The sequence below is a fragment of the Pholcus phalangioides genome, unplaced genomic scaffold (genome assembly GCF_987345545.1).
Source record: "Pholcus phalangioides strain wild (caught in Gottingen) unplaced genomic scaffold, Ppha-v1.0 ptg000010l_1, whole genome shotgun sequence".
In the NCBI taxonomy this organism is placed as follows: Eukaryota; Metazoa; Arthropoda; class Arachnida; order Araneae; family Pholcidae; genus Pholcus; species Pholcus phalangioides.
The window spans coordinates 18,969,213-18,995,924 of record NW_028301603.1 but is presented as its reverse complement, the minus strand read 5'-3'; the positions used below and the strand labels follow the sequence as shown (position 1 = coordinate 18,995,924).

The window sequence follows — 26,712 nt, the reverse complement described above, 5'->3', positions numbered from 1 at the left end:
TAATTTGTTCATCTTAAGCTGAAATATTAAATGCTTTTTTTGTTCAGTAATCCAGTGTTCCAGATGCAATGCTACAGCTATATGCTTTATCACCGGGTACAAGCACGCATTCTGGCATCCCGTGTAATGTTGAAGGAACAGTTACAGGGTGAATTGGTTCTCCCACATTGCTCGGGGCACCAGACCCATATGCACCCCCCCCCCCCCCCCACAAATGCAGCTCTGTCCAGATATAGGCTTACAGGGTGGTCATAAATCAACTTTGCTGATATACAATCGCCTAGCAGCCGCAAAAATCAGTGAATGCAAATGAAATTTTAAATATAGGCATTTCAAGAGTATATATGCACTCAAGAATGAAAAGAGAAAGGAAAACCTAGCTCTCGCGGTTATGGTTACAGTAACAAAATGTCGAAAAATTCTAATGGCCATATTCACTTATAATTACAAAGCGTTCGACACAGTAAAATATCATAAATGGCGTTAGAACAGTGTCTGTAGCAATACTAACAGCAGCACCAGACACAAAGAAACATGTGGAAACAACCATTACAAATTATGGTGCTGCTGCTTCAAGAAGTCCCCACTAAGAGGGGTTAGCGCACCAACCCTTTTATAAGATCTTTCTTTGTCTGCGTGCGCCGGCATTCACGGTGTGCTACAGATTTCTTTTTTCTTTTATTAAACAAACAGCACAATGGACAAAACAGACAAAAAAAAAAGAAATTTAAATAAACACTTTTCGACCCAAAGGGATATAAATAACCTTCCATGGGTCGTATTGATACATTACATAGAGAATTTCTGGGCAACATACAAAGGCATATTTTACTACAATTGCTGCAGGCAAGTCACACCAAATATATTGCTATTTCCAACATCATTCTTGTTTTCTCACTACGTCAATCGCTTAGCAATGCATAAAAGGGAGTGTTGCTATTTGAATTTTTCAGAATTTTGTTGCTGTGACCATAACCATGAGAACTAATGTTTTGTGTTTTCCTTCATTCTCTCAAACGCATCCTTTAAAATATCTATATCTCAAATTTCATTCGCATTCCTTGATTTTTGAAACTGCTGGTGGCTTATATATATATCAACTAAGTTATTTTATGACCTCCCTGTATGTATATATACAGGGTGATTATAAAAAAACTATCCCGACATATGGGCCCCTAACTATCATACCATTCACAGAAACTGAATGAAATTTTGGCATAAGGTATTTTGAGGTATGCGCTCAAGAATGATATGGAAAACAACAGTGTCACTCTAACAGTTACGGTTACAGTGAGAAAATTTCGAAAATATCAAATGGCAACACCAAGTTTTTTTGTATTGGAATGTGATGTCCATTGTGAAAACCCCTAAATAGCGTTCGAACGGCAACTGTAGCATGAAAATCACCGGCGGTAGATAGGCTAAAAGTGAGGACAACCAATAAGGACAGAGAAGCAGCATAAAATAAAGCATTTTATTGTGTTTCACAAATTTTCCACATGACCTTGTGGAGGACTAATCAGCCTGGGAAACGTTGTGACGAATGAAACGAACATTAATGCTCTGGTGCACGGCAAAGTCCTTTTTACTTTTTCCTTGCCTAGCTCTGGGGATTTTCGTGCTACAGGTGCCATTCCAACGCTATTTAGTGTTTTTCAGTATGGCGATCGCATTCCAATACAAAAAACTTGGTGTTGCCATTTGATATTTTCGAAATTTTCTCACTGTAACCGTAACTGTTAGAGTGACACTGTTGTTTTCCATATCATTCTTGAGCGCATACCTCAAAATACCTTATGCCAAAATTTCATTCAGTTTCTGTGAATGGTATGATAGTTAGGGGCCCATATGTCGGGATAGTTTTTTTATAATCACCCCGTATATCAATGATTTGGCTATAAGATCTTGGTTGGGACTTTGCATCTAGCACAAAGCTGGCAACTGCTATAAAAAAGTTAAAATCTGTGATGTTACATAGCAGCAAAGTACTGACCCGCAATTCAAAATGCCTGGGGTATAAATCCCAGGGAGAAAAACATTTATATCGTCTTGAATGAAAAAAATTAAAATATAAAAAATACTTCAACAGTCTCATTATATTCATTAGCAAAAAATCGGAGAAAATTACTTTTCATAGATTAATCTATTTTCATGCGCGTTGATTCTCTGTAAATTTTATATTACAATCACAGAATGATTATTCAATGATGAAATTGATTTTAAATTAACTACTTGAAGGACTAAAGATGGAGCATATCTGAAAATCGATGGAAAGCATTTTGAGTATAAAACTGAAGAAGCTGAAGATTCTTTGACTCTTATTCTGCATAAGGCAACGAAAGAAGATGGCGGAAAATACAGTTGTGTTCTTTCTAACAGTTTAGGTTCTGATGAATCCAGTTGTGAAGTCAAAGTCACAGGTGCATATGCCATTACTATGATAATAAGGCCGGGATCACACTATGAAAGTTTAAAAAAAAAATCTTTTTCTGAAATTTGGAAAAACCCAATAAGATTACATTCGCTCGAATGTAACAACACCACCTATAACACATGGCCTCCGCACGAAGCTTGTGACGTCAATGAGGAAGGCCATTTCTCCTATTGCCATTGGATATATTGCAAAAAAGGATAAATATATCACTTTAGTCTGCCTGCTATAACCAATGACAATAGGTGAAATGGACGTCTTCAGTGACGTCACGAGCTTCGTGCGGAGGCCTTGTTCTATAGGTGGTGTTCAATGTAACCGATATGCTTATTGGTTGTATTTTTCAAGTTTTATAAAAGAAATTTTCTTAAAATTTTATTGTGCGATCCTGGCCTTACTACAGAAATTTTCCGTATAAATCTAAAATTTTTATTTTTACTCAAACTATTTGTGTAGATTAATTATTAATCTGTGCGTTCACATTCATTCTCTAAAAACCCATATAATTTCCAGAAGAAACAGAAGCCGTTAAAATTGTGAAAGGCCTTAAGGATGTTACGGTAACAGAACAAGAAGATGTTGAGTTCACAGTGAAATTCAAGGGCAAACCAAAACCATCTGCAAAGTGGTAATTATTTGTGATTACTTTTATCAATATTATATTAAGTGTATTTATATAGTAACTATAATAATAACTTTTTGAATCTTATCAAGTCAGACCAACCATCAATTTTTCTGATTTACTGTGCTCGAACCAGTATTGGTTATAAATATGTGAAGCTCGCTTAAAAAATAAAACGGATGCTAATTGATTCTTTTTCAAAATGCATAAAAAAACTTCATAAATTTTTATCACATTTTTCTTCAAGGAATGTGGAAAGTTAATTTAATGTCGTATCTAAGATGATCTTCAAAAACTTGTTTTTTTTTAAGAAACTAGGATAGCCTAGCCTCACTTTCTTACACTCTTTCAAACATACGTCTGTCAATTTTTGAAAATACAATAGGCGCCGCTTATTAGAATCACAAATAATGTCATCGGTCCCGTGTTGTTATCACTTTCACCAAGTATGGATTGAACCAATATCATAACATGGGAAAAAAAAATTTTATTTATTGGAAGTTTGGTTTATGTTATCAATATTTTTTTTTACTAGAAGTTTTTTCTTTTTTTGGCATATTTGAAGCTAAGGTTGAACCAGGCTCATTTTTTTCCTATAAATTATCATTATCAATCTGCAAGACTATTTAGGAGGTCAAAAGGCTCCCTTTTGAAAAAACTTCCTTACACAGGTTTACAATGTCCTAATTGGTCTGTAATAGCCGCAATGATCCATGTACGCATAACGCTGCTTTCGCAATTGTCTATAGTGAAGAAATGTTTAGGTAAAAAATTCAGTTTCTTTTCAGTTCGTGGTCAGTTTCTTTCAATACACCACATTCACAGTTTCTTGGCCAAGGGAATTTAAGTAATGTACCGTACATTGTCAAAAGTATCATAATTTGTAATATACATTGAACAGTTTCATTCTAACCCCCAACAATTTCTGAATTTAAAAAAAAAAAATTAGCTTTACAAGGAACAAAATTCCTGTTTTAGAATAATAAAAAAAAGAATGCTTTAACATTTTGTAACCTGTTATGTGGGAAAGAAAAGTGGTGTTTTATCCTGTTTCCATACATCCCGTTCGATGAAACGGGGCATACAGGCATCATACAAACAAACGGGATTTTTTTTGGATCAATCCCATAGCTTAGGATAGTTATCATTTGGTTATTGGTATCAGAGAAACCCAGAGTCCCAATGTTATCACTTTAAGAAGCATGCGCTGTATTTTAAATTGCGACTATGTTTTCAAAAATACATCCATACTTTGTGTTACAATATGTTAAAAAAGAAAAAAATATTCTTTATTTATTACTCAAATAAAATTTCATACTTCCTTAAGGACTAAAGATGGAGCAGAATTATCCATTGACAAGAAGCATTTTGAATACAAAAAAGAGGAAGCAGATGACTCTTTGACGTTGATCCTCCATAAAGCTACAAAAGAGGACTCTGGAAAATACAGCTGTGTTTTGACAAATTCATCTGGAGCTGATGAATCAAGTTGTGAAGTGAAAGTGACAGGTATGTGTCCATTTGATTTGGAGGAAAATGATGAATCACAAAAATTCTAAGCTGATTTTAAGAACTATTCAAATGTAAAGTCAATCCCTGCTATAGTAAACCTAACTTATAACCGACCTCCGGATTTAACGAATAAAATTTTTGCTGCCATCCCAACTCTTTTTATGCAGTCTGTAAATATTTCATGCTCATTCATACATTCATTCATCATTTTATCGCGTATACTTTTTAAGACTTTGACAGTTAAGTTCTTGTAACTCCTGATCTGAACTGAATTATTAAATTTAGAGTAACTTAAAAATAATTTAAAAATAACTTTTGATTTTACAAATAATTTCGAAAATTCACTTTTGGGAATCCAAACTGAACACATTCATAAGTTGCATTTATTGAATTATTTGTCAGAACAAATAATTCAATTTTTGACTCAGTGTAAGCTATCGTTCCGGATAATTTCTCACAAGTCCTTGAAATGATCAGAGGATGAATCCAGGCCGATCATTTAAGGGGGGGGGCAACGGCCACCTCCCCCGGCTTTTGAAAATACACTAAAAATGGTATAAATATATACAAATATATATATACATACATTGCATACATGTGCTTTGCCCTCCCCCCTGGAAAAATTGAAATGACGGCCCTGGATGAATCAATCTTCAGGACGTCACAAATTTATTTACAGAAAACAGCTATTTACAATTTTTCACAAATAAGAATCTCGCATTGAGGATAAAGCAACAACAAAACTGACTTGTGATCGCCTCTGTATTTATAGGTACGGTCGAATACTTCGAGAAAAATTAATATTCTAGAAAACTCCATTTTACAGTTTCCAAGTTGGTGGCGCTACCAGACGGACAGAAAATTAATCTTCCAGATGTTTGGCGTTGCACCTTCGCATTTCTCTTTTGGCAAAACGACATTTGCCAAGTTTGAGGGGGTTCTTAACAAATTACGAAAAGACCGAATTTTCGTAACACACACTATCTTCAAACACTATTTTTCTATCTGATTGGCTATGAGTGCACAAAATGATAAGACCAACCAAAACAAAGAAAAACACTTCTATGAAATCAGAAAAGAAGCTCTTTGGGCAAAAAACCGTCGTTGGTGTGAGTTGATTTTTTCCCACTGTTTTTGCAACACTAGTGGTAAGCATCATCAGGAGGTGTGGTAACTCTATACTAAATTCAAAGATTTGTTTTTAGCTGCAAATCCAAAATTTTCAACAGCTAACAGACCAATAGCCGCAGCATTTTCTTTTGCTTTACCGGCCTGTCAGGACTGCTGACAGCTGCGAAGATTTTGTCAAGTACTTCTGTTAAAATTCATTGAAATCTCTTCCTGCCTTTGCCATGAAATTTTGTTTGTGTATATTATTGAGATTATGGTCATAGTGCTATATAAATATAAATATATATATTTATTGTTTTGTCACAGAAAAAACAGAAAGCGCAAAATTTGTAAAAGGTTTGAAAGATGTTAGTGTTAAAGAAGACGAAGATTTGGAGCTCACTGTGAAGTTCAAAGGGAAACCCAAACCATCAGCAAAATGGTAATAAAGTCTATGCTAAGTTTATGTCATTTGTATAAATTTTTTTTCTTCAATTCAAAATTTTTACTTTTCATCAGGCAATTTTCAGCTTCTCCTTCGAAAATTTTCAGCCTTTAATATCATTAAAGTAAATGTTATCATTGTATCAAAACATTTTTCAATGAAAAATAAAATATCAATGATCAGTTGGAAAAAATACAAATTCTAGGCAAAGTGTCCAAGAAGGTGGCTGAAAAAAGATGCCCATAACAAGTATGGATGTCACATAAAACAGTAACATAAAATAAAAGCAATTAATAATCATAAAAAAAATGATTTTTCTGTAATATAAAAGAATTCTGTAGAATAATGCTCATAGTTCAGAAATATATGTGTACAGATCAGCGCATTTATCAATATCAGGTGTTGCTCTTTAATCAACTTAATTTGTTTGCTCTAAAACATTCTCCAAATTTAAAAAATAGATAAATATTTTATCTTCAGTTATTTTATTTATTTATTTTAGCAATATTGTTGGGCATTCAAGGCCTATTCACAAGATGACGTGGTAGATTTGTACACATATGCTTTGAAACATTTGATAGGAAATCGGAGATCTTGGTGGAGTTAACAATAATAGAGAGGAGCTTGCTCCATTCAACTATGGTATTGGGAAAGAAACTGAATTTAAAACAATCTGTAAAGGCAAAAATATGTTTTAATTTTTCGGTGTGGTCAAGTCTATTGGAAACATAGAAAGGATTAGTCCGAATACTGAACGTATCGAAATTTAAATGACCACGAATAATCTTGTAAAGCACGGCTAAGCTGGAGTTGGTGAGTAGCGAGTGGGTGGAGATTGAGTTCGAGCTTAAGATCGGAAACTGAACTAAAAGATGACCAGCGGTCGTGAATAAAGCGGGCGGATTTATTTTAAATAGATTCAAGTTTGTCTATGTTACTAGATGGGTGGGGGTCCCCAGACCTCAGCTGCATAAGAAAAAACGGGAGAAATATAAGTTTGGCAGCAGAGAAGTCGGTCGTCGTGAGTAGAATGTTTGAGGTTGCGGCGAAGGAAAAATCTTTGGTCTTACTTTGAAAGGAAAAAAAAAATTACGTGATTTTTTTCTGCTTGCACACTGTATACATAATTTTATAGGACAAAGGATGGCGCTGAACTCACCATTGATGGCAAACACTTTGAGTATAAAAAAGAAGAAGCTGAAGATTCCCTCACGTTGGTTCTACACAAGGCTACCAAAGCTGATGAAGGGAAATATTCCTGCAAGATCAATAATTCAGCAGGTTCTGATGAAACAAGCTGTCAGGTAGAAGTTGCAAGTACGCACCTTGTTAAAGTTTGTAAAAGAATCTTATAAGTAATGGATGGATAACAAATTTTAATAATTAACTAAATTCACTGTGTTTATTCCAAACAATTTTGTATTGTGTAAATTTTTAATGTGGATGTTTCCCGTGAGATCGATGTGGATATGACGAAAGAAAGAGTTGTTGCTTGCAGATGCGCATTTATGGTTTTTCCACCAGTGGGCTACGCAAATTTTGCCCGCTCTTCTCCTATTCTAGTCCAAAATTAATTTTAAATTCTTAATTTTCTTGTTGGCTTTGTAACCAGATTCGCAAACATGTGCTACAGCCCGCTTGTCTATCCCCCGCTCCACTCCTGTAAGTCACTCTTATGCTCACACACTATTTTAAGTAACTTTTTTTATCACACATGTTTGCACACGCTCTAGTCAGTCTTTTTGTCGTTCACTGGCATTTTTCCTTGCTTTATAAGTCACACTTTTGATGATTTACACGTTTACACATGCTCTGAGACATCATTTTTTTGGTCATTCTTAAGCTTGCAGGCACTCTAGAGCACTCTTTTGGTCATTCAGATGCTTTCGCACTTTCTAGGTCACTCTTTTGGTCTTCCACACGCTTTCACACACCCTATGCCACTGACTGACCTGGTCTCTCGCTCTGTAGGTCACTCTTTTGGTCATTCACATGCTTGCTCATGCTCTAAGCCACTCTTTTGCTCACTCACATGCTTGCTCATGCTCTAAGCCACTCTTTTTGCTCACTCACATGCTTGTAAACTCTCCAGGTCACTCACTAACCTTATCCCTTGCTGTCTGGCAAAGGCGCATTTATTAAGGTTTATACAAATCTTCCTGCTCTTCTCTCCCATTCCAATAACTTTCTTGGCCAAATTTGCCGTTTCTGTGAACTTACCGTCCTGGGCTATAACCCGCTAAGCCCCCCCCCCCCCATTAATATGCCACTGGTTGCTATTTAGGTTTGGTGTGGTAACCAAGCGCCTTGCACCTCCACATGGTTTATTGGAATTACATGCACTGTAAAACCTGTCACTTTGGACATCTTTATATCTTGGACGCCTCCCTACATTAGACGGTTTTGAATAGAACCAATCATAATCACATATCATTGGATATCCACAATACTGTACCTATATACCTTGGGCAGGTTATGATGGAACCATAGATGTTCAACCATAGCATGTTTTATTGTTCTTTAAAAACTATATTCCCTTATAATTTTTTTCAAAATGATGAAAAAATCATGAATTCTCTAGGAATTGAATTTGTTTCCTGTTAATGTTTCTCCATGAAAACATCCTGAAAAACAGTTTTGAAAAATCATATAGTATAACATTTTTGTTGCTTAATAAAAACATGACAATGAAATGTTTTTGTTCCTTCAGAGAAAGGAAAAGCTCCCAAATTTTCGCAAGGTCTGAAAGATATGACTGTCAATGAAGACCAGACTGTAAAATTCACTGTTAAGGTTGATGGCTATCCTAAACCTATGGCAAAATGGTGAGTAACATACATGAATGTTTCAACTGCTCAAAATTTTGCACTTATTATGTTTTTAAATGGGCCAATTTTGTTTTTGTATTGTTTACAGGCACATTAGAACTTCGATGTGCAAGTGCAGTTTGAATCTAATTAGTTCAACTGTTATTTAGTGAAGTTACTGACAGAAATAATTTAATTGAACCTGTATGAATATTTGGAAAATTATATCCATAACTACTCCATTATATACCCAATCTTTTACTGTGTTAACTGAATTTAATCCTGTAAGCTATTGAAAATTAGAATTTACAAAAACTGGAGACAAATCAAGAAATAAGACTCTTTTTCAAAAAAAAAGTCTTATCTAGAGATTAATTTTAGTATTTTTAAATACAATTGCTCAAATTTACTTGAAATTTGTTTTATATTGCTGTTTCAAGTCAATTTAAAATTTGATGAATTTTTTCAATGCAAACAACTATTGCCCAGTCAAGCTATAACAGATATTAACCGTAAACCAAATCAGCTAGTGAAGAAGAAAAGTTCCTAAAGCAGAAATCATGATCTCCAAAAAACATCATCATGATTATTGATTTAAAAAAATCGTATAGATCAGATGCTAAGAGAATGTAAAAATATTTATATTATTTTCACTAATAAGTTGTTGTTGTTGTTGTGTTTTTTTTTTTGAATGAATTTATTGATTTCGGCTTTCAGGACTAGAGATGGTGCTGAATTAATCATTGATGAGAATCATATTGAATACAAGGTTGAAGAAGCTGAAAATTCGTTAACAGTTATCCTACATAATGTATCAAAAGAAGATGTTGGACAGTACTCTTGTTATATTTCAAATAGCCATGGTTCTGAAACTACGAGCAGTAAACTGTCTGTGATTGGTAAATGCCTCTATCATATCTACTTTTCAAGTTATTGAACATGTAAAATAATCGATCACTCCAGCTCTAATAACACGTAAACGTGCAACATTTATGCTAAATTAAAGAAATTGGAATAAGATAATATTTTGAAGACATTTTTTATATCTGTATATTCTTGTAATTTTAATATTTTTCCAAATATGTAATCTACAGGGTCTTTATAATTAAAGTTCCACTCTGAAATATCCATAAAAGGAAAACTACTAGACAAAACTTGGTAATAGTTACATGGGATTCAATTTTCCGCAAAAAAAGTTCAAAAACTCACCACCCGTGGAGAATGGCGCTGTATGCTGTTAAACGAAATAATACATGGGTTTAAAGTGTTTTTAACCATTTTTAAAACGTGTTACAAAGCATGTTCAATGTGGCATCTACCATTTTCTGAAAGCAAATTGAATCGCATTACTGCGTTCTCAACAGTAGCTCTTAGCATATCCGGAGGAATGTTACAGACATGTCGGTGCATCACATTTTTCAATATAGCCAAATTTTTTTATGTTGTCACCATAAACAGTGGCTTTGAGGATACCCCATAGCCAGAAGTCACAAGGTTTAAGAAGAAAAAAGGCCACAGAAGAGTTAACAATATTGCATACAGCGTCATTACCCACTGGTGGTGAGTTTTTGAAGGTTTTTTTTTTCGGAAAATTCCATGATCTCCTGTAAACTGTATTACCTAGTTTGATAGCATTTTCTCCTGTAGTTTTCCTTTTATGGTTATTTCAAATTGGAACTTTAATTATAAAAACCCTGTATATTATGCCATATTTTAAATGTACTTTTTTCTTTTACCGCTAAATTTTGTAACTTCAATTAAGCATGGTATTGAGAAGAAAGAGACCATTAAAGATGCATTGCTTATTTTTTTCACCTATTCAAGAGAGTAAAGTGTCTCATAGATGAGAAAATATGATAGTTTTACATGATGAAATGTAGAATGACCTTCTGACACTCAAAACGATATTACATATATCTTCGTATAATTTAGCTATTTGAATATTTTATTTTTATTTTATCCTTTATTGTTGTATTATGTGAGGAGTTTAGTCTCAATATATAGATGGTGGTTTAATTTTTGTTATTATTTTCGTTTATTTGTAGCTTTACTAATCTATAAATACTACCTTTAACTTCATCAAGGTCTTTCAGACAAGGAAATTGCCCCGGAATTCACGGAAGGATTAAAAGATAGAGATGTTAAGAAAGGTGAAACGATAAAACTGACAGTGAAGTTTAGCGGCAAGCCTACACCTAAAGCAGAATGGTAATGTTTTGGAATTATATATTCTCTCTAGTTGTCTAGTACATTGGCATCGTGTTTCGTGTAAAAGCCAGAAAAATATTCAGTGAAATTTGAGTCTCTTCTTCTTCACAATAGCTGTTAAATTGTGTGGTATTGTCTCGTTTCATTTACTGTTGTGATTCATTAGTTATTACCATATTTCTTATATAACTACTATGTATTTTGTTATATTAGTCACGGCATGAGAATTTGATAGTATTTGGTATCGTCGCAATAGGAGTACAACGAAGAAAGAAAATACGGGGGGGGGGGAGATATGAAATTCTTGATGCATTTTTTACACACTATCGTGCCATTTTCAGAGGATAAATATATCAGCTATCAGACTGACCAGGAATCCCACTACTTGGGTTGATTACCAAATCTCAACTCTTGGTTGCTCAGTGGAAAAATATGGTCGTTCAAGGTATTAGCTAATACAGCTAATAGTTGCATTGTATGTACATGTAAATCTAATTCATTCTCACCATGTCGTTTGACTTGGACAGACGTATTTTTCCGTTGAGCAACCAGGAGTTTGAAGTTAAGATTTGATAACCAACCCAAATGGGATCCCGGGTCAGCATCATAGTGGTTATATTTATTCTCTGAAGATGTATCCATAGTATGTCAAAATGCATTAGAAATTTCCTATTTTTCCGTCTTTTTCGTCGCTGTTTTTTTGTGATTATATATCAGACAAAGATTATTTAGTCTTCCATTCGGTACCATCGACTTTCTTTGCACTGTTGGTACAAACTCAGGGGGGTCTGTCCACACATTTTTTATAGGGTCTCGTTTTTGTGAAAATGTTTTTTTTCATTTTTGTGAAGATGATTCATAATTTTGTGAAAACTAATGTAGTAGGAAGTTATAAACAATCTAGTTAATTCTGTACGACAGAAATAAAGTTTTTCAAATTTATGGTATTGTTAGTTTGTATTTCACAAATAGTCTGTTTTTCAGGTTCAGAATTTTGTGGAGGTTCCTTAAAACTGACCCAACTTTTGGCTGGACAGATCCCCCCCTGAAACTGCTGTAAAATATTTCTCGCGTGTATTTGGAGAGAGGATCAATCCCCAAAATCCCTTTCTTTGGTTGTGGCTTCACATAGAAGTGCATTCATAATTTTGTTAAACAATCGGATGTTTATTGGATTTTTTTAGAAATTATTTGCTGAAATGTTTCGCAGAGTTCCCTGATTTAATTCTCTATGAATTTTGCTTAATTCTAGTGTTATAACGAGTTTGTCATTATATCAGATCACTGTTAAACCGGTTGTGGTTCCCTATATATGTAGAAGATTTGTTTACTAAAACTTTCTGGTGCTGAACAGCATTTCAGACAAATTAACGGGTGCTATATCAGGGTTCAATTGTAATTTGTTATTTCCTATAGATTTTTACCCGGTTTTTATATTTTCAGTTATTTATTTTAAAAAAAATTCTCGTGAATGTAATGAAATTAATAAACACAATTCACTGGTTGCTTTCCAGGTCCTATGATGGATCAGAAATCATTGTTGATGGTAAACATATTGAACTTCAATCAACGGATGCTGAAGAAACACTAACTATCCATGAAGTTGTTTCAGAAGATGCAGGGAAATATTCATGCGCAATTACAAATTCTTGCGGCAAAGCTAAAACGGCTGGAAAACTTTCAGTACTAGGTAAAGATTTCACACATGTTATATAACTGTAATTTCATGCTTAAAATTTATTTTTTGGCAGCAAAAAATGTTAGCTTTTTTTTTTTTTTTTTACTTTTATGCATCATTTGGAACTGTTCATGAATAAACTGTTTAATGAATTCTAGTTCCACCAACCATATTGAAAGGCTTAGAAGACACAGAAGGAGTGATAAATGGTACTGTTCGACTGAATGTGAAATTTGAAGGGCATCCGGAACCAGTAATAACTTGGTAAGTTTTTAAACCTAACAGGAGCTTGAAAAAAAGAGTTGTTTTGTTCAATCTGAAAAAATTCAATTATTTAGGCAATAATGTTAAAAAAATGTGCAAAAGTTATTTCGTATTATCAGTGCAAGATTTTTGGTGATTTTCAATCTTGTATAGATGAAAAATTAAAGGACTGCTTATGATCTTCTAAGAGTGATGATAAATATTATGATACTCTTATAATCTTTCACATCTAAAAAAATGGTGAAAGTGTGAAAGATGTTTTGCATCACTGATCATAGTCACTGACAGCATTGCTCTGTGAGAGTGGATTAGAAGATTTTATTACTTGGGTTTTATAGCATAAGTCTTAATAATATAGAAATTTTCTAGATAAATAGTGGAAGACAGTGTTTTTCAACCTGTGGTCCGCGAGGTTAAGGGTTCTGCAGGATTTTATTATTTTCACGCACCCCCAATGCATGAATTACACATTTTTTACTGTGAGAAACTGCAAGTTACTCAATTATTTATGATACACAAACTATAAAAAAATAATTCATATACCCTAGGATGCTCTCAAGACAGCTCTGTCCTTATGCCTTGTCTTTTCGGTTGTAAAAATGAACAATACATTTCAAACAACACCTGTATGTGAGGAGTTTTCTTCCTGCATCATCTGAAACTTTCCTAGCATTTCATGTTCAAATGCAGATCGGCTCAGGGCAATATCCGATTCATAGGTCTTACGTGTTCATTAGGGATGGGGCTGCCATTTCAATGCGGTCACGTGGGACTTCTAAAAATGGTAGAGGAGTTCTGTAAAATAATGAAGAAATCTAGTTCTACAAAATAGAAATGTTTGTATTTATTACGAAAACCTTCACAAAATCGTACGTTGCCGATGAAAAAAACACTAACAACAACAAGATAGATGGGGAAGAGCTTAACATGAAATTAGAATTTTCTGTATACACGGTTAATCCATTGCCCGGTTAATCACCCGGATAATCGAGGTTCTACTGTACATTATTGCTAAGAGAAATCTCTATTGCCAAAAACTAATACCAACACTTGTAATATTATTATTGAAGATGGTATTGCTATATCCCTCTCAGGCCCTGGTGTCACAAATGTGTGGGCTGATTTTTCTCCCTGTAGAATTTTTTCCTTTGACCTCGGGGAATTAAGCTCTGACTTGAAGGATTGTGGGAGTTTTGAGTTAAAAGCATGGTGAATATGAACTTTCAGATACTTGATGGACTTTCAGTGGTTTTTTAAGATGGATTCCAGGAGAAAAGTGCTTCTGGGGAAAGTGCCATTTATTACATAAAACTTAGCAATAAAAACCTTTTCCATAAAAAAATTGAAAATTTAAAAAAAATAAAGATTTGCTGACATTTATGTTTCTAATACATTTTTTGAGTATCAAAAATGCAAAAACATAAATTAAGATTCCAAAAAATGAATGTTCAGATCTGAAAGGAATGTGGGAGAGTATATTAAAAGAATATATATATCTCCCTCCTCCCCTTTATAAAGACAATTTTTGAATGTCTTATTTCATTTACATATTTTCTGGTTGTAATTAGTTTTTGTTAATTTTCAAGGAAGAAAGATGGTGCTGAGATTACAATAGACGGAAAACATTTCAAAAAGGCAATTGAAGGAGATGACTCGTTAACTTTGGTTATAAATGATATCAATGTTCAGGATGCTGCAACTTACACGTGTGAGCTTAAAAACCCTATTGGATGTGTATCAACCGCGGGCAAACTGAAAGTTTCAGGTGAAATATTTTCTGATTAGTCTAGTTTTTGATTTCTACCGAAGGCTATAAAGAATTTCAAACATCTTTTTACGGCATTGGAAAAATTATGACTTCCAATTATTGCTCACTCATATTTATTGCCATTCCAGGCATTGTAATTAAATACTATATCAGTTATTTTGTGTGTAAATCCAGTCTATAACACTCACATTGATCTGTTTCCACAACCAGGAAAGCCTGTTATAAAGATTCCCTTAGAAAATAAAGAGGTATCAACAGGGGAAAAGAATGTAGAGATGGTTGCAGAAGTGAAAGCTACTCCTGCACCAGATGTTACATGGTAACTCACCTGTTTAGAATGTGGTTTTCTTTTTCAAAACAACTGCGTATAAAACACATATTGCATGGATATGCTCAAATAAAACCTGTTAGAGATTTCTAGCAATTGTTATCCTCCCCTCAATCTATCTAGTTTTATACAATCTAGTTAGATCTATTTATTAAACTAGAAGTGAGTTACACCTGGCCTTTGAAGAGGTTTCATTCAGCCTGGGAAAGGAGTCTACGACAGTTAGTGCAGACAATTTGGTACAGCGACAGTTCAGTGCAAGAGAATTTAGCACCAGGGCAGAGCAATTCAGTGCAGTGATTATGTTTTGTAAATAACAATTCCTTTCCCACTTTTTACAGACTTAAGACTGGCACATGTACTTTCAAAATGCTTTGAAATGATTTAGAAAATAAAGAGTGGTTAGAATTTTCTGACACAAATATGTCGCCGGCTGTCATAAAAAAATGTATCGATAATATATCGGATCATTCTTGAAAAATACTATGGAGACAATAAAGAAGGAAGAAGATTTGCATGATGTAAAATTATTTCAAGGGCACCTGGATTGGAAGGCCAACATGAGTAAATCATGGGAGAGATCCAAAATTTGCTATAGAACAATGGAATCAATTCGACGTCGCTATTGACGGCTTTGCAAAAACCAATAATGATATTGAGGGCTGGCACAATTCGTTCAGTAGCGTTATCGAAGTCCATTAAACCAATATTTTTTTGGAAATTCGTAAAGGCTCTGCAGAAAGAGGCGAAGCTAACAGAAATTATATAAATTAGAGCAGTGCATCTTCGGTCAGTCTTAAGTCAGAGAAAAGTGGGAAGGAAATTGTTGTTTACAAAACATAATCACTGCGCTGAATTGTTGTCGCAGCGCTAAATTTTTGCCCCGCTAAACTGTCATGACACCCTGGGAAGGGTGTCTGTAAAAAGGGGGGTGGTTTTATCCATGCAACACTACAACCATACAGTTCATGGACCGCAAACAGCTGTCAGTCTGCAAACCAAAAAGACCGTGCACCCCTTTAATTTATCCATATACAGGGTGATTCAAAACTCAGCATATAAACTTTTAGGGGAGGAAAAAATCACAAAAACAAAACAGAGCCACAACAAAAAACTGTGCATAACAGTGGATGGTAAGAATTTTGAGCTCTTGTTGGGAGACTTAGCGTGTACACGTACTGTCCTCGTGTAAAGTATCACTAAACAAAGAGTTTTCATACCCATTATTGGCTTGTCATTTCTGCATCTTCATTTATTCTCCAGCTGATCAGGTTGGGCTTTCAGCAGTACTCATTTACGAACTTGTATGGACTTGAACAATTTGTTTTTAAGTCTAAAGTTTGTAAAAACGTTTCTTTTTTAAAATTGGAGGTTCTTAAAATCTAGTGTGTTGACTGTATTTAGTCTTAAATAGAATATCTGGATGCTTCAAGACCTCTTGTTTTATCTCAGCTACATCAAATAAAGGAACTGCACAAAATGATTACATAATATCCGAAATTTAATAAACTTTCTAAATTCAACACTGTCAAAAATATTTGGGTTGTTCGTGTAACCATCTCTTTATGGGATATATTTTTTGTTTCAAGTGTAAGAAATTGCCAAAACTCGAATGGTGCTAAATTTAGAAGGAGATATCATGAAACTGATATTCTACTTTGTTTAAGGGTTATTATTCCTATGACAATGGGAAATTTCATGTCATAAACTAAGAATACAATTAACCATGTCAAAAAAAAATGTTTCAATGATCAAGAAAATTATTTGCGCAACACAGTCAATGCTCATTATAACGACCCCCCTTCGTACCATGGAAAACGGACATTATATTTGGAGGTTGTTATATCGAGCGTGTTAAAAAATCTTAAAGTTTAACTTCTTCGGAAAATTGTGTATTGTATTTATGGAGTATTCTTTCATTTTGTTACAATATTGCAATAAAAATGTATTTAAAAAAATCACAATCCAAATACACAGTACAGTATGCACATTCAACTTACGAAAAAGCGCTATATTATGGCTAAAACCTACATTTACTTTTTACTAAATGCAGCAAATATGTTGACATGTTCTCCAATCGAGAAATCAAGTAAAATCATGCAATAAATTATAGAATAAGAAGGAAAAAAATTAATCGCGTTTGAAGTGGGAGTGAGCCATCATATGAGGAAATAGAACATAATAGTAGGCAAGATTTCCTATAATGGCGCGAGTTAACAACCAGATGGCACCATGGTAAGATGCTCTTCTTCCACTATGAAGGTTACCGTCAAAGTTCACGGGCTCAAATCTGGACATGGAACGTGAGAAACAAGTTCTTTACCTACCGAGCCTGGGGCTACCACCGATATAAATGGCGCCTTCATTTTCCACTTTTCAACTCCACTAGTTGGAAATTGCTGTATGGCGATATATGACCGGAGTTGGTGTACTGTAAAGTAAAGTAGTTAACCACCGGGTTTTCCCTTATCTTCAAACTATCTATGTTTCACGCCCTTTCTTCTTAAAGCATCACATTTCAAGGTCAAATCCCTTCAACGACGGATTTTGTCTATTTCTTTGGGGGGAAAAAATGGGGGAGGGGGACCGAGCCGAGTTCGATCGTTGTGATTGATTGATTTACCGGGTGTTATCTTGGATGAAAAATAACATGGCAAAAATAGGGAAATATTTAGGTAATTATAACGAGTGTCAACTGTATTTCTTATATGTAAGCATGATCCAAGATGCTAAAAAAGTTGTAAATTATGATGTGATCTCACTTCTGACAAAAAATGCCAAAATTTCCCGAATCCTACTAATGCTCTTCTGATTTTTTCTGAAGAGTCTGTTTTTTTTGTGTTTTTTTATAATTTTCATGATGAATATTTTTCTTAACAAATATTTTGATTATATTTATGGCATTTTATTTGCTATGTAGGTCACTTAACGGAAAAGATATCAGCAATGATGATAGGTTTAAGATAGAAAGCGATAAAGGTGTTTGCAAATTGATTATCAAAGAGGCTGGGCCTGATGTTGATGGAGAATATCGTCTGGAGGCAAGAAATCCTAGTGGAGCTGTTGACACTAAGGGAAGACTCGAAGTTTTAGGTTAGTTTTACTTTTGTTTATTATCATCATCCATGAGTATTTAGTTTCTACATGTTTAATTTTTTAATAACAGATTTTTCGATGTCTCCAATCCTTAAGTTCAAATAACAGTAAATAATGAAAATAATAATATCAATATATTCATGTGCATATATATATACAGGGTGATTATAAAAAAAACTATCCCGACATATGGGCCCCTAACTATCATACCATTCACAGAAACTGAATGAAATTTTGGCATAAGGTATTTTGATGTATGCGCTCAGGAAGGATATGGAAAACAACAGTGTCACTCTAACAGTTACGGTTACAGTGAGAAAATTTCGAAAATATCAAATGGCAACACCAAGTTTTTTGTATTGGAATGTGATCTCCATTGTAAAAACCCCTAAATAGCGTTCGAACGGCAACTGTAGCATGAAAATCACCGGCGGTAGATAGGCTAAAAGTGAGGACAACCAATAAGGACAGAGAAGCAACATAAAGCTTAATAACAATAGCTTAAAGCACAATAAAGCATTTTATTGTGTTTCACAAATTTTCCACATGACCTTGTGGAGGACTAATCAGGCTGGGATCTCAGCCGAAGAAACCGTGTGACGAATGAAACGAGCATTAATGCTCTGGTACACGGCAAAGTGCTACAGGTGCCATTCCAACGTTATTTAGTGTTTTTCAGTATGGAGATCGCATTCCAATACAAAAAACTTGGTGTTGCCATTTGATATTTTCAAAATTTTCTCACTATAACCGTAACTGTTAGAGTGACACTGTTGTTTTCCATATCATTCTTGAGCGCATACCTCAGAATACCTTATGCCAAAATTTCATTCAGTTTCTGTGAATGGTATGATAGTTAGGGCCCCATATGTCGGGATAGTTTTTTTATAATCACCCCGTATATATATATATATATATATATATATATAGAGAGAGAGAGAGAGAGAGAGAGAGAGAGAGAGAGAGAGTTTTGAGAACTTTTTCATGTTAATGTTGCAGAGAAGCCAAGGTTCACCAAAGATCTCAATGACATTGTAACTCTTGATGGCGAGAATGTTTGTCTTGAAGCTGAAATTAAAGGAAACCCCAAACCAGTTGTTACATGGTATGGATTTTTTTCGCTTTTGATTATTATATTTCAATTTTTTTCTTAAATAATTGAAATTAATTAATAAAAAAATGTATGGGTGCTTATAAAAAAAATGTTTAGGCATATTGAATACTGAAAATTAACTAAGTAAGCAACATTCACATTTTTATGACTTGCTTACATTAAGCGACTGAAGCTGCATGTAAGCATTCCGTGCTTACAATGCACAACTCTTTGAGAAAATACATCAAACTATTGTTTGCAATTGAGAGAGTTTCTTGTGGCGAAAATTCATATTCGGTACAAGTTTGTGTTCTTCTGGATTGTTACCTTAACGCTGGTGGTTAGCACCATCCTAAGGTGTCTACGGTGTATTATTATTGATTAACAAATTACAACTAAAAATTCTTGGTCACAATAGGCAAATCTCTCAGTGAGGTGGGTGATAAGTATACAGGATGATTCAGAACTTATGGGCAAACAAAACTTCGAGGAGTGATAGAACACATCTATAAACAAACATTTTTGTCATACATGGTTATAAGACATGCTACCTTGTGCTGAACCGTTAGACGGCACTGTCATTGCACGCATAAAGCGCTTGTTTTGGCACTTATCGTTGATTGCAAAACATATGGAAAGGTGGACATGCATTTCACGTATGGTTGTGTGGAACGAGAATGCTCTGAAAACCAAAGCAGTATGCTCCAAACTTTGAGGGATTGCTCCATATCTCTGTGAAACATGAATTATGATGTCCTTACAATCTTGGAACATCCTTTATCTTTCACGCTGCTGAAAATAACAAGGAACAAAAGGAATTCGATAAACTGTACATAAATGTACGGTTGTCATTAATTAAGAATGTATAGACTCTCAGTTGATCCGCGCATTGGCTATCATAAATTCGATTTGTATTAACCCTAGAATACTAACTCTACGTCTTAGAAAAGTAGAGGTATCGGCAGTTAGCATGCTGTTTTTATCAGCTTTTGTTTTAGTTAGTATTCTAGGGTTAAGGCATAGAGTCTATCATAAAAAAAGATGTTTCTCTATTCCCTCTGCCCTTGGTAGACTCTCAATTCATGACGGCTGTGAAAACCTCATACGGGCTACATCTCATATTCAGTACTAAAAAATTTCTTATTCATATCTTATTTACTAATAAAGATTAGCATATACAAATACAATACAAATACAAATACAACGCCACAACAGGCAAATTGCCCAACGAGGTGGCTGATCCCTGAGCCCCTACCAACTACAGCTACACCACACATGCAACGCCCCCCCCCCGCGGAACCCCCAACGAATCGGTACGTGCGGGAATGTGCGTGTACGTGTAGTGCAACCTGACGTAAAGTTTGTTTCTGTGTAATGCTTGTTATGTGTAGTGCTGTCATCTGCCCCCAGTTTTACTAACTATGAGTGAAGTGTTATGGTTGAATGATTTACCGTTGTAGGACTGTTGCTCTCTGTGGCGAGACTTTTTAACGGGGAGATCGGCTCGCATTTGCGCCTTGAAGTTGGGAACCACAGAAAACCAACTTCAGCCGACCACCACTGTGGGGTTCGAACCCGGATCCTCGCATCACGAGTCCGGCACTATAACCACTCGACCACCACAGCGGCAAAGTCAGTGAAGTAATTTTATTTCTAATAGTCATTTTATGGGGGGTTTTTTTTTAAGGCTTAAAGACAAGAAAGAAATACCTGATAAAGACAAGCATTTTCAGAGGAAAGAGGAAGGTGAAAACTACAAACTGATCATCAACAATTCACAAGTTGCTCACAGTGGGTCTTATACGTGCAAAGCCAAAAACTCTGTTGGTGAAGCCAGTCAATCAGCAAATGTGACTGTTAAGTGTAAGCAATCATTTTCACTTATTTATTTTTTTTTTCATCCATCAAAATTCTTCACAATGCATGCTTAATGTTAACATCCGTAGAATGATTTTTTTTTCTTAAAATTGAAATCGAAAATGGTAATCCAGATTATACAGTCGACGGTCATTTATAAGGACCTTCTTCGTTGAATGGAAAATGGATGAATTTCTTATTTGAGGGGGGTTTTCTTTCTCAGCATTTCTATAAATTTCGTAACGTGTAAGCTTTTTTCATCATCACGTCACCGCAAAATCACTTTCACGAGCCACATGTTGAAGACATGAACACATGTGTGTTATACCAAAGATGTTTTATTCCGCCATGTTTCAAATCCTCACATTTGTATTCTTCCTTTTGGTTCTTTAGCTAAAAAAGATACCCTGAGCCCCGTGTTCCTTACTCATCTGTATGATCAAGTTATAGTTGTTGGAGATGCTGTGAAATTTGAAGCTAAAATTGATGGAAAACCCCAGCCTAAAGCAACATGGTATGAGAAACATATTATCTGATTATATGTTATATAGGGGAAACTTGTATTTAGTTCATTATAAGTAGATTATTGCCTTTAAATTTGAATTGTGTTTAAATCATTGTATAAGTTTATTATCAGTTTTTCAGTAAATATTAGTTTATTATAATCAATCAATTTTTATACGTGTGTGCACATTAAAAATTTGAGAGAGATGTATGACATCCTGAGGGAGATTTCAAACACCCTGAAATTTTATTTAGTAAAATAGTACTTTTTGAATGTAAATGGATTATTACATGAATACAGCTGTTACGAAAATTATGCAAATAGTGATTATTTATCATTTATTACGTAATCTCTCACCTGTTAATATTCGGTGGTGCATATCTCTGTAAATATTGCCAAGTTGGCAACTGCTATAAGTCGGCAATGTAAGGATGCCAAACAAGAAGTGTAAATATGTTCCGAGAAGATGGTAGAATAATCATAGATGTCCTCCCGTGGGATAAATCTGTGACATCCTGCATTTTGTTTCATCCTTTGCTCATTTCAAGGACTTGCATGACACATTTTCTGGAACACAGTGATACCTCAGCTTACGAATGTTTCAGCAAATGAATTTTTTTTTTACATTTTTCTGCCTTTGCTGATGAATACGGATTCGACTAACGCATGTTTTTGTTGAAATGGACGCACGCACCAACGTAAATTAGCCACGTTGTGAGCTAAATTGCCAATACAAATTAATCCAATTAGTAATTGTCACTTAGTCAGGATTAATTTCTGTCTTCCTCAGAATTGCTTTCCAGAGACACCTCTGTTTCCATTTCTGAAATATTTTGAGCCATTTCATGTAAAATGAAAGCTAAGAAAATATTCATTTGTGTGTTCGTGCGTTCGTGCGTGTTTTCCATTCTATATAGCATCCCAACCATTCCATATAGCATATACCACCATTCCATTCTATATAGCATATACCACCATTCCATTCTATATAGCATCCCAACCATTCCATATAGCATATACCCATATACCACCATTCCATTCTATATAGCATCCCAACCATTCCATATAGCATATACCCATATACCACCATTCCATTCTATATAGCATCCCAACCATTCCATTCTATATAGCATATACCACCATTCCATTCTATATAGCATATACCACCATTCCATTCTATATAGCATATACCACCATTCCATTCTATATAGCATATACCACCATTCCATTCTATATAGCATCCCAACCATTCCATATAGCATATACCCATATACTACCATTCCATTCTATATAGCATATACCACCATTCCATTCTATATAGCATATACCACCATTCCATTCTATATAGCATATACCACCATTCCATTCTATATAGCATATACCACCATTCCATTCTATATAGCATATACCACCATTCCATTCTATATAGCATTCCAACCATTCTATAAAGCATACCAGACACGTTTTTTTCCCCTGCTATGGCTCACAAACCTGACCGCATAGTACGCTCTGGCTCCGGGTCCCCAACTAATTATGGGCGACCCAGGCCGTCGGTGCACCCGACACTGTTTCACCTTCGCTCTGCCCGTGAGCTTGATCAAGTCCCACTGAAAAATTTTCCTAGCAGAGTGTGGGTTACGATCCACAATGACTGCATAGTGTGAAATTTAAAAATATATTCATTTTTTTTTCATTTCCTTTAAATTCTCCATCCAATTGTAAAGCTGTTTATCTAAGCCTTCTGTCAATTTATGTTGTTTTATTTTTTAGAGTGTTTTTTCATGAAAGTTACTTTGAAATTTCGGACAGTTCCTGGAAGGAATTAAACGTTTTTTTCATCGAAACGTATGGGAAATCTGGTTTCGACTAACAAATTTTATTCTGGAATGAATTATCTTCTTATTATATCGAGTTATCACTGTGTTTTTATGCAGATGAGCCGTTCAAACTAGCATTTATGTTTCGATAGCCTCGTAAAATCATAAATCTTGCATTTATTATAGGTTTAAAAACGATGGAGAAATCAAGGAAAGTGAAGAAGCCATCATAAAATGTGAAGATCAAACATATAGTCTCGTCGTGAAGAACCTAAAACTCAGTGACAGTGCAACTTACAAATGCGAAGCTGTGAATGAGTATGGCAAAGCTGCAGAAAAGTCTGTGCTGACTGTCAAAGGTAAATTTCTAAACAAAAAAAAGAAATATGAATTCATTGAGCTACGGTGTTTCTTAATTACAAAATAATCATGTCGTAGCCGTGATTTTCAAGGAGGAAACTTGTTTGATCTTATTCCTAGCATCGCTGAACTGACACTATCAGTTGTTACACAGGGTTTCCTGCAAGTCTAATTCTCCCTTTACCTCATCAACTGTTTGTCGTGGAGGTATGGGTTCTAACTTGAAAAACGCTCGGAATGTGTTCAGGAATCACACTGTACCAGTTTTAAGAGTGAAAATGCGGTGGATCATAAAAAATAAAAGATCCATATTTTCACATGGGCCCCCTTGTCGTCTTACCTTCAAATTAGAAAGTTGTTGCCCCATCTATTCGCTGAGACATTTGAATTCAAAAATTGGAAATAGGTATGGAATGGGCAGCATAAAATAACCGACAATGCTCTTTTTTTCCTTATCTATACTGTTCTTTCAGAACTTTTCTCAGATTTTTGAATTTAAATACCTCAGTGCGCAATTGAGAATTTTTTTTTGGCCTCAAGAAAGACCAGGGCAACAACTGTTTAATTAGAAATTAGAGGACAAGGGAACCGTATAAAAATTTAAACACATGACTCAATGTATTTTCACTCTTGAAACTACTACTTTACCGCACACCAACTCCGCTCATATATCGCCATAGGGAAATTTCCAATCAGTGGAGTTGGGTGAGAAATGAAAGTGCAGTCTATCGGCGGTCACCCCAGGTTCAGTTGATAAACTTTTTTCTGATGTCCTTTTGAATGGATTCGAACCCATGGGCCTTGACGCCAACCTTCGTAGTGGAAGACGAGCATCTTACCACGGCGCCAATCGGGCCACTGTTGAAACTGGTACAGGGTAATTGGTGAACACATTTTGAGCTTTTAAATTAAAAAAAAAAAAAAAAAAAACATCCTCGTTCTCCACAAGGAACATTTGTTGAGATAAAGGATGAATTAGGACTTACAGGACACCCTGCGTAATGTTTTTAATTAATTAATGAACTTTATAATTTTTCAATAAGAATCTTAATGCGAAACTTGCATGTTAAATGGTTTCCATAGCTTGTTATAACCATAGATCATGTTACTTTACTGGTAGTTATTGTTTGGTAAAATCAAATCCTATAACTAGTACGATTCAAGTTTTACACATTTTGTATTTTTTTAAACTTACATTTTTTTAAATGCATGTATATTTAGAACCAGTGGCACCTCAAATCGAAGGAATAGAGGATGCTGAAGTTGCCTATGGTTCTCCAGTTCGCATCAAGGCTAAAGTTTCCGGATTTCCAATTCCTAAAGTTAAATGGTAAATGGGAGGATTTAGTTCGAATCCTTGTTTCCTCATTGTTATTTATTTACTGTTTTTATTTCTTTGTCATTGCATTATTGAAATCATTTACACTCGTGTGCAAAATTAAGAGAATTTGCGCATTGTGTCTATTTTCACAAAAAAGTACTGAACGATAGGTACTAATAATGCCACCGGAGAGGTATGCAAATATTAATAAGATAAAGCCGAAACAGGATTTGGGTGAAGGAAAAACGTCCAAGACCCTGGTAAAGGGAAATAATTTCCGGCCGAAGTTTCCGGATTATGGGTTTCTGGACTTAAAAGGTCTCACTGTATAAGTGTTATGTTATATGAGTGTCATGAGTATGTGTTTTTGGTCAAGATACCATCGTGCATTATTATGTCATGGTCATGATCTCTAAATGGATTAAAGTTATGAGTCCAGGGTTTGTACAGGCCTTAAAAATCCTTAAAAAGGAAAATTTCATTTCCAAGTCTTTAAAAGTCTCTGAAAAATCATCAAAATGAAATGAATCAAAAAATTTGATAAATAAAAAAAAGAGACCTAAAGGGTTCCGCCATGTAAATTACAATGGATCCCATTTATAACGTTTTTCAAAAAAACCGTTATAGAAAACGTCGTAGGCGGGAAAACACTTTAAATAGGAAATCTCAATGAGAATTAATTAAGATTGGGACCACGAAAATAAGTCGTACTAAGCGGGAAAACGTTCTAAATGGGAACATTATAAGCAGGATTGACTATATATATTAAAAAGGGCTCCTCTACTCAAACAAGGCTCCGCCATAGAAATTATACACTGAAAAGGGCTCCGCAAATCATAAAATGTTGAGAAACGCCGGTCTACAAGTTGAAATGAGATTGTTTTGAAAAATTATGTATCTTTAATAAATCATCATTTCAAACTCGAAATTTTAAATGAGTAAATGTTGATCGAATTTTAATTTAAAAATTTCCCGCAAAGTGCTTGAATAGTCCTTGATTTTTGTTTTTACCTTCAAAGAGAACGAACCGTGTTATCACTTATGTAACTTATTCTTAAGGTAACTATGGTATGGGTGAACGAGAAATGTATAAAAAAAATGGTGTATTTATAAGTTAAATAGTCACAGAATTTTTTATTCTTTTCAGGATGAAAGAAGGTGACATCTTAAAGTCATCCGATAACAAATGCCAAATAATAGAAGATGCACAAGCCAACAGGCATGCAGTTGAGTTGAACAGCGTGAAGGATGCCGATGTTGGAGGATACACTTGTGTCGCTACCAATTCAGATGGTTCTGCCGAGGCGTCTTGTAGAATAAAAATAAAAGGTGATATAAATTGTCTTTTCTGGTTTAAAAATGGGAGATCAAAAAACAGAAGTCTTTTCAAGAAAAAGGATCTTACTACAGGATTATGAAAATGTACTTTCTGAACTCCATAAAATAACATGGGGACCAACATGATGGTGTTCCCTGATATATATCAGTTT

The 26,712-nt window shown here is 34.7% G+C and overlaps 1 protein-coding gene across 4 annotated transcripts in view; it reads left to right on the top strand.

Annotated features, from left to right (window-relative positions):
* Window positions 1–26,712, top strand: part of LOC149081052 (protein Obscurin-like) — a 171,191-nt gene that overhangs the window by 90,660 nt on the left and 53,819 nt on the right. For all 4 annotated transcript variants that reach the window (XM_089237817.1, XM_089237816.1, XM_089237815.1 and 1 more), the window contains 19 exons: window positions 2,239–2,420; window positions 2,945–3,059; window positions 4,381–4,562; window positions 6,003–6,117; window positions 7,256–7,437; window positions 8,831–8,945; window positions 9,645–9,826; window positions 11,012–11,135; window positions 12,650–12,825; window positions 12,972–13,077; window positions 14,664–14,842; window positions 15,056–15,164; window positions 18,094–18,266; window positions 19,269–19,374; window positions 21,050–21,225; window positions 21,613–21,733; window positions 23,728–23,900; window positions 25,123–25,231; window positions 26,370–26,551. In XM_089237817.1, coding sequence (XP_089093943.1) covers window positions 2,239–2,420; window positions 2,945–3,059; window positions 4,381–4,562; window positions 6,003–6,117; window positions 7,256–7,437; window positions 8,831–8,945; window positions 9,645–9,826; window positions 11,012–11,135; window positions 12,650–12,825; window positions 12,972–13,077; window positions 14,664–14,842; window positions 15,056–15,164; window positions 18,094–18,266; window positions 19,269–19,374; window positions 21,050–21,225; window positions 21,613–21,733; window positions 23,728–23,900; window positions 25,123–25,231; window positions 26,370–26,551 — 2,807 coding nt within the window. The remainder of the gene's footprint in view (window positions 1–2,238; window positions 2,421–2,944; window positions 3,060–4,380; window positions 4,563–6,002; window positions 6,118–7,255; window positions 7,438–8,830; window positions 8,946–9,644; window positions 9,827–11,011; window positions 11,136–12,649; window positions 12,826–12,971; window positions 13,078–14,663; window positions 14,843–15,055; window positions 15,165–18,093; window positions 18,267–19,268; window positions 19,375–21,049; window positions 21,226–21,612; window positions 21,734–23,727; window positions 23,901–25,122; window positions 25,232–26,369; window positions 26,552–26,712) is intronic.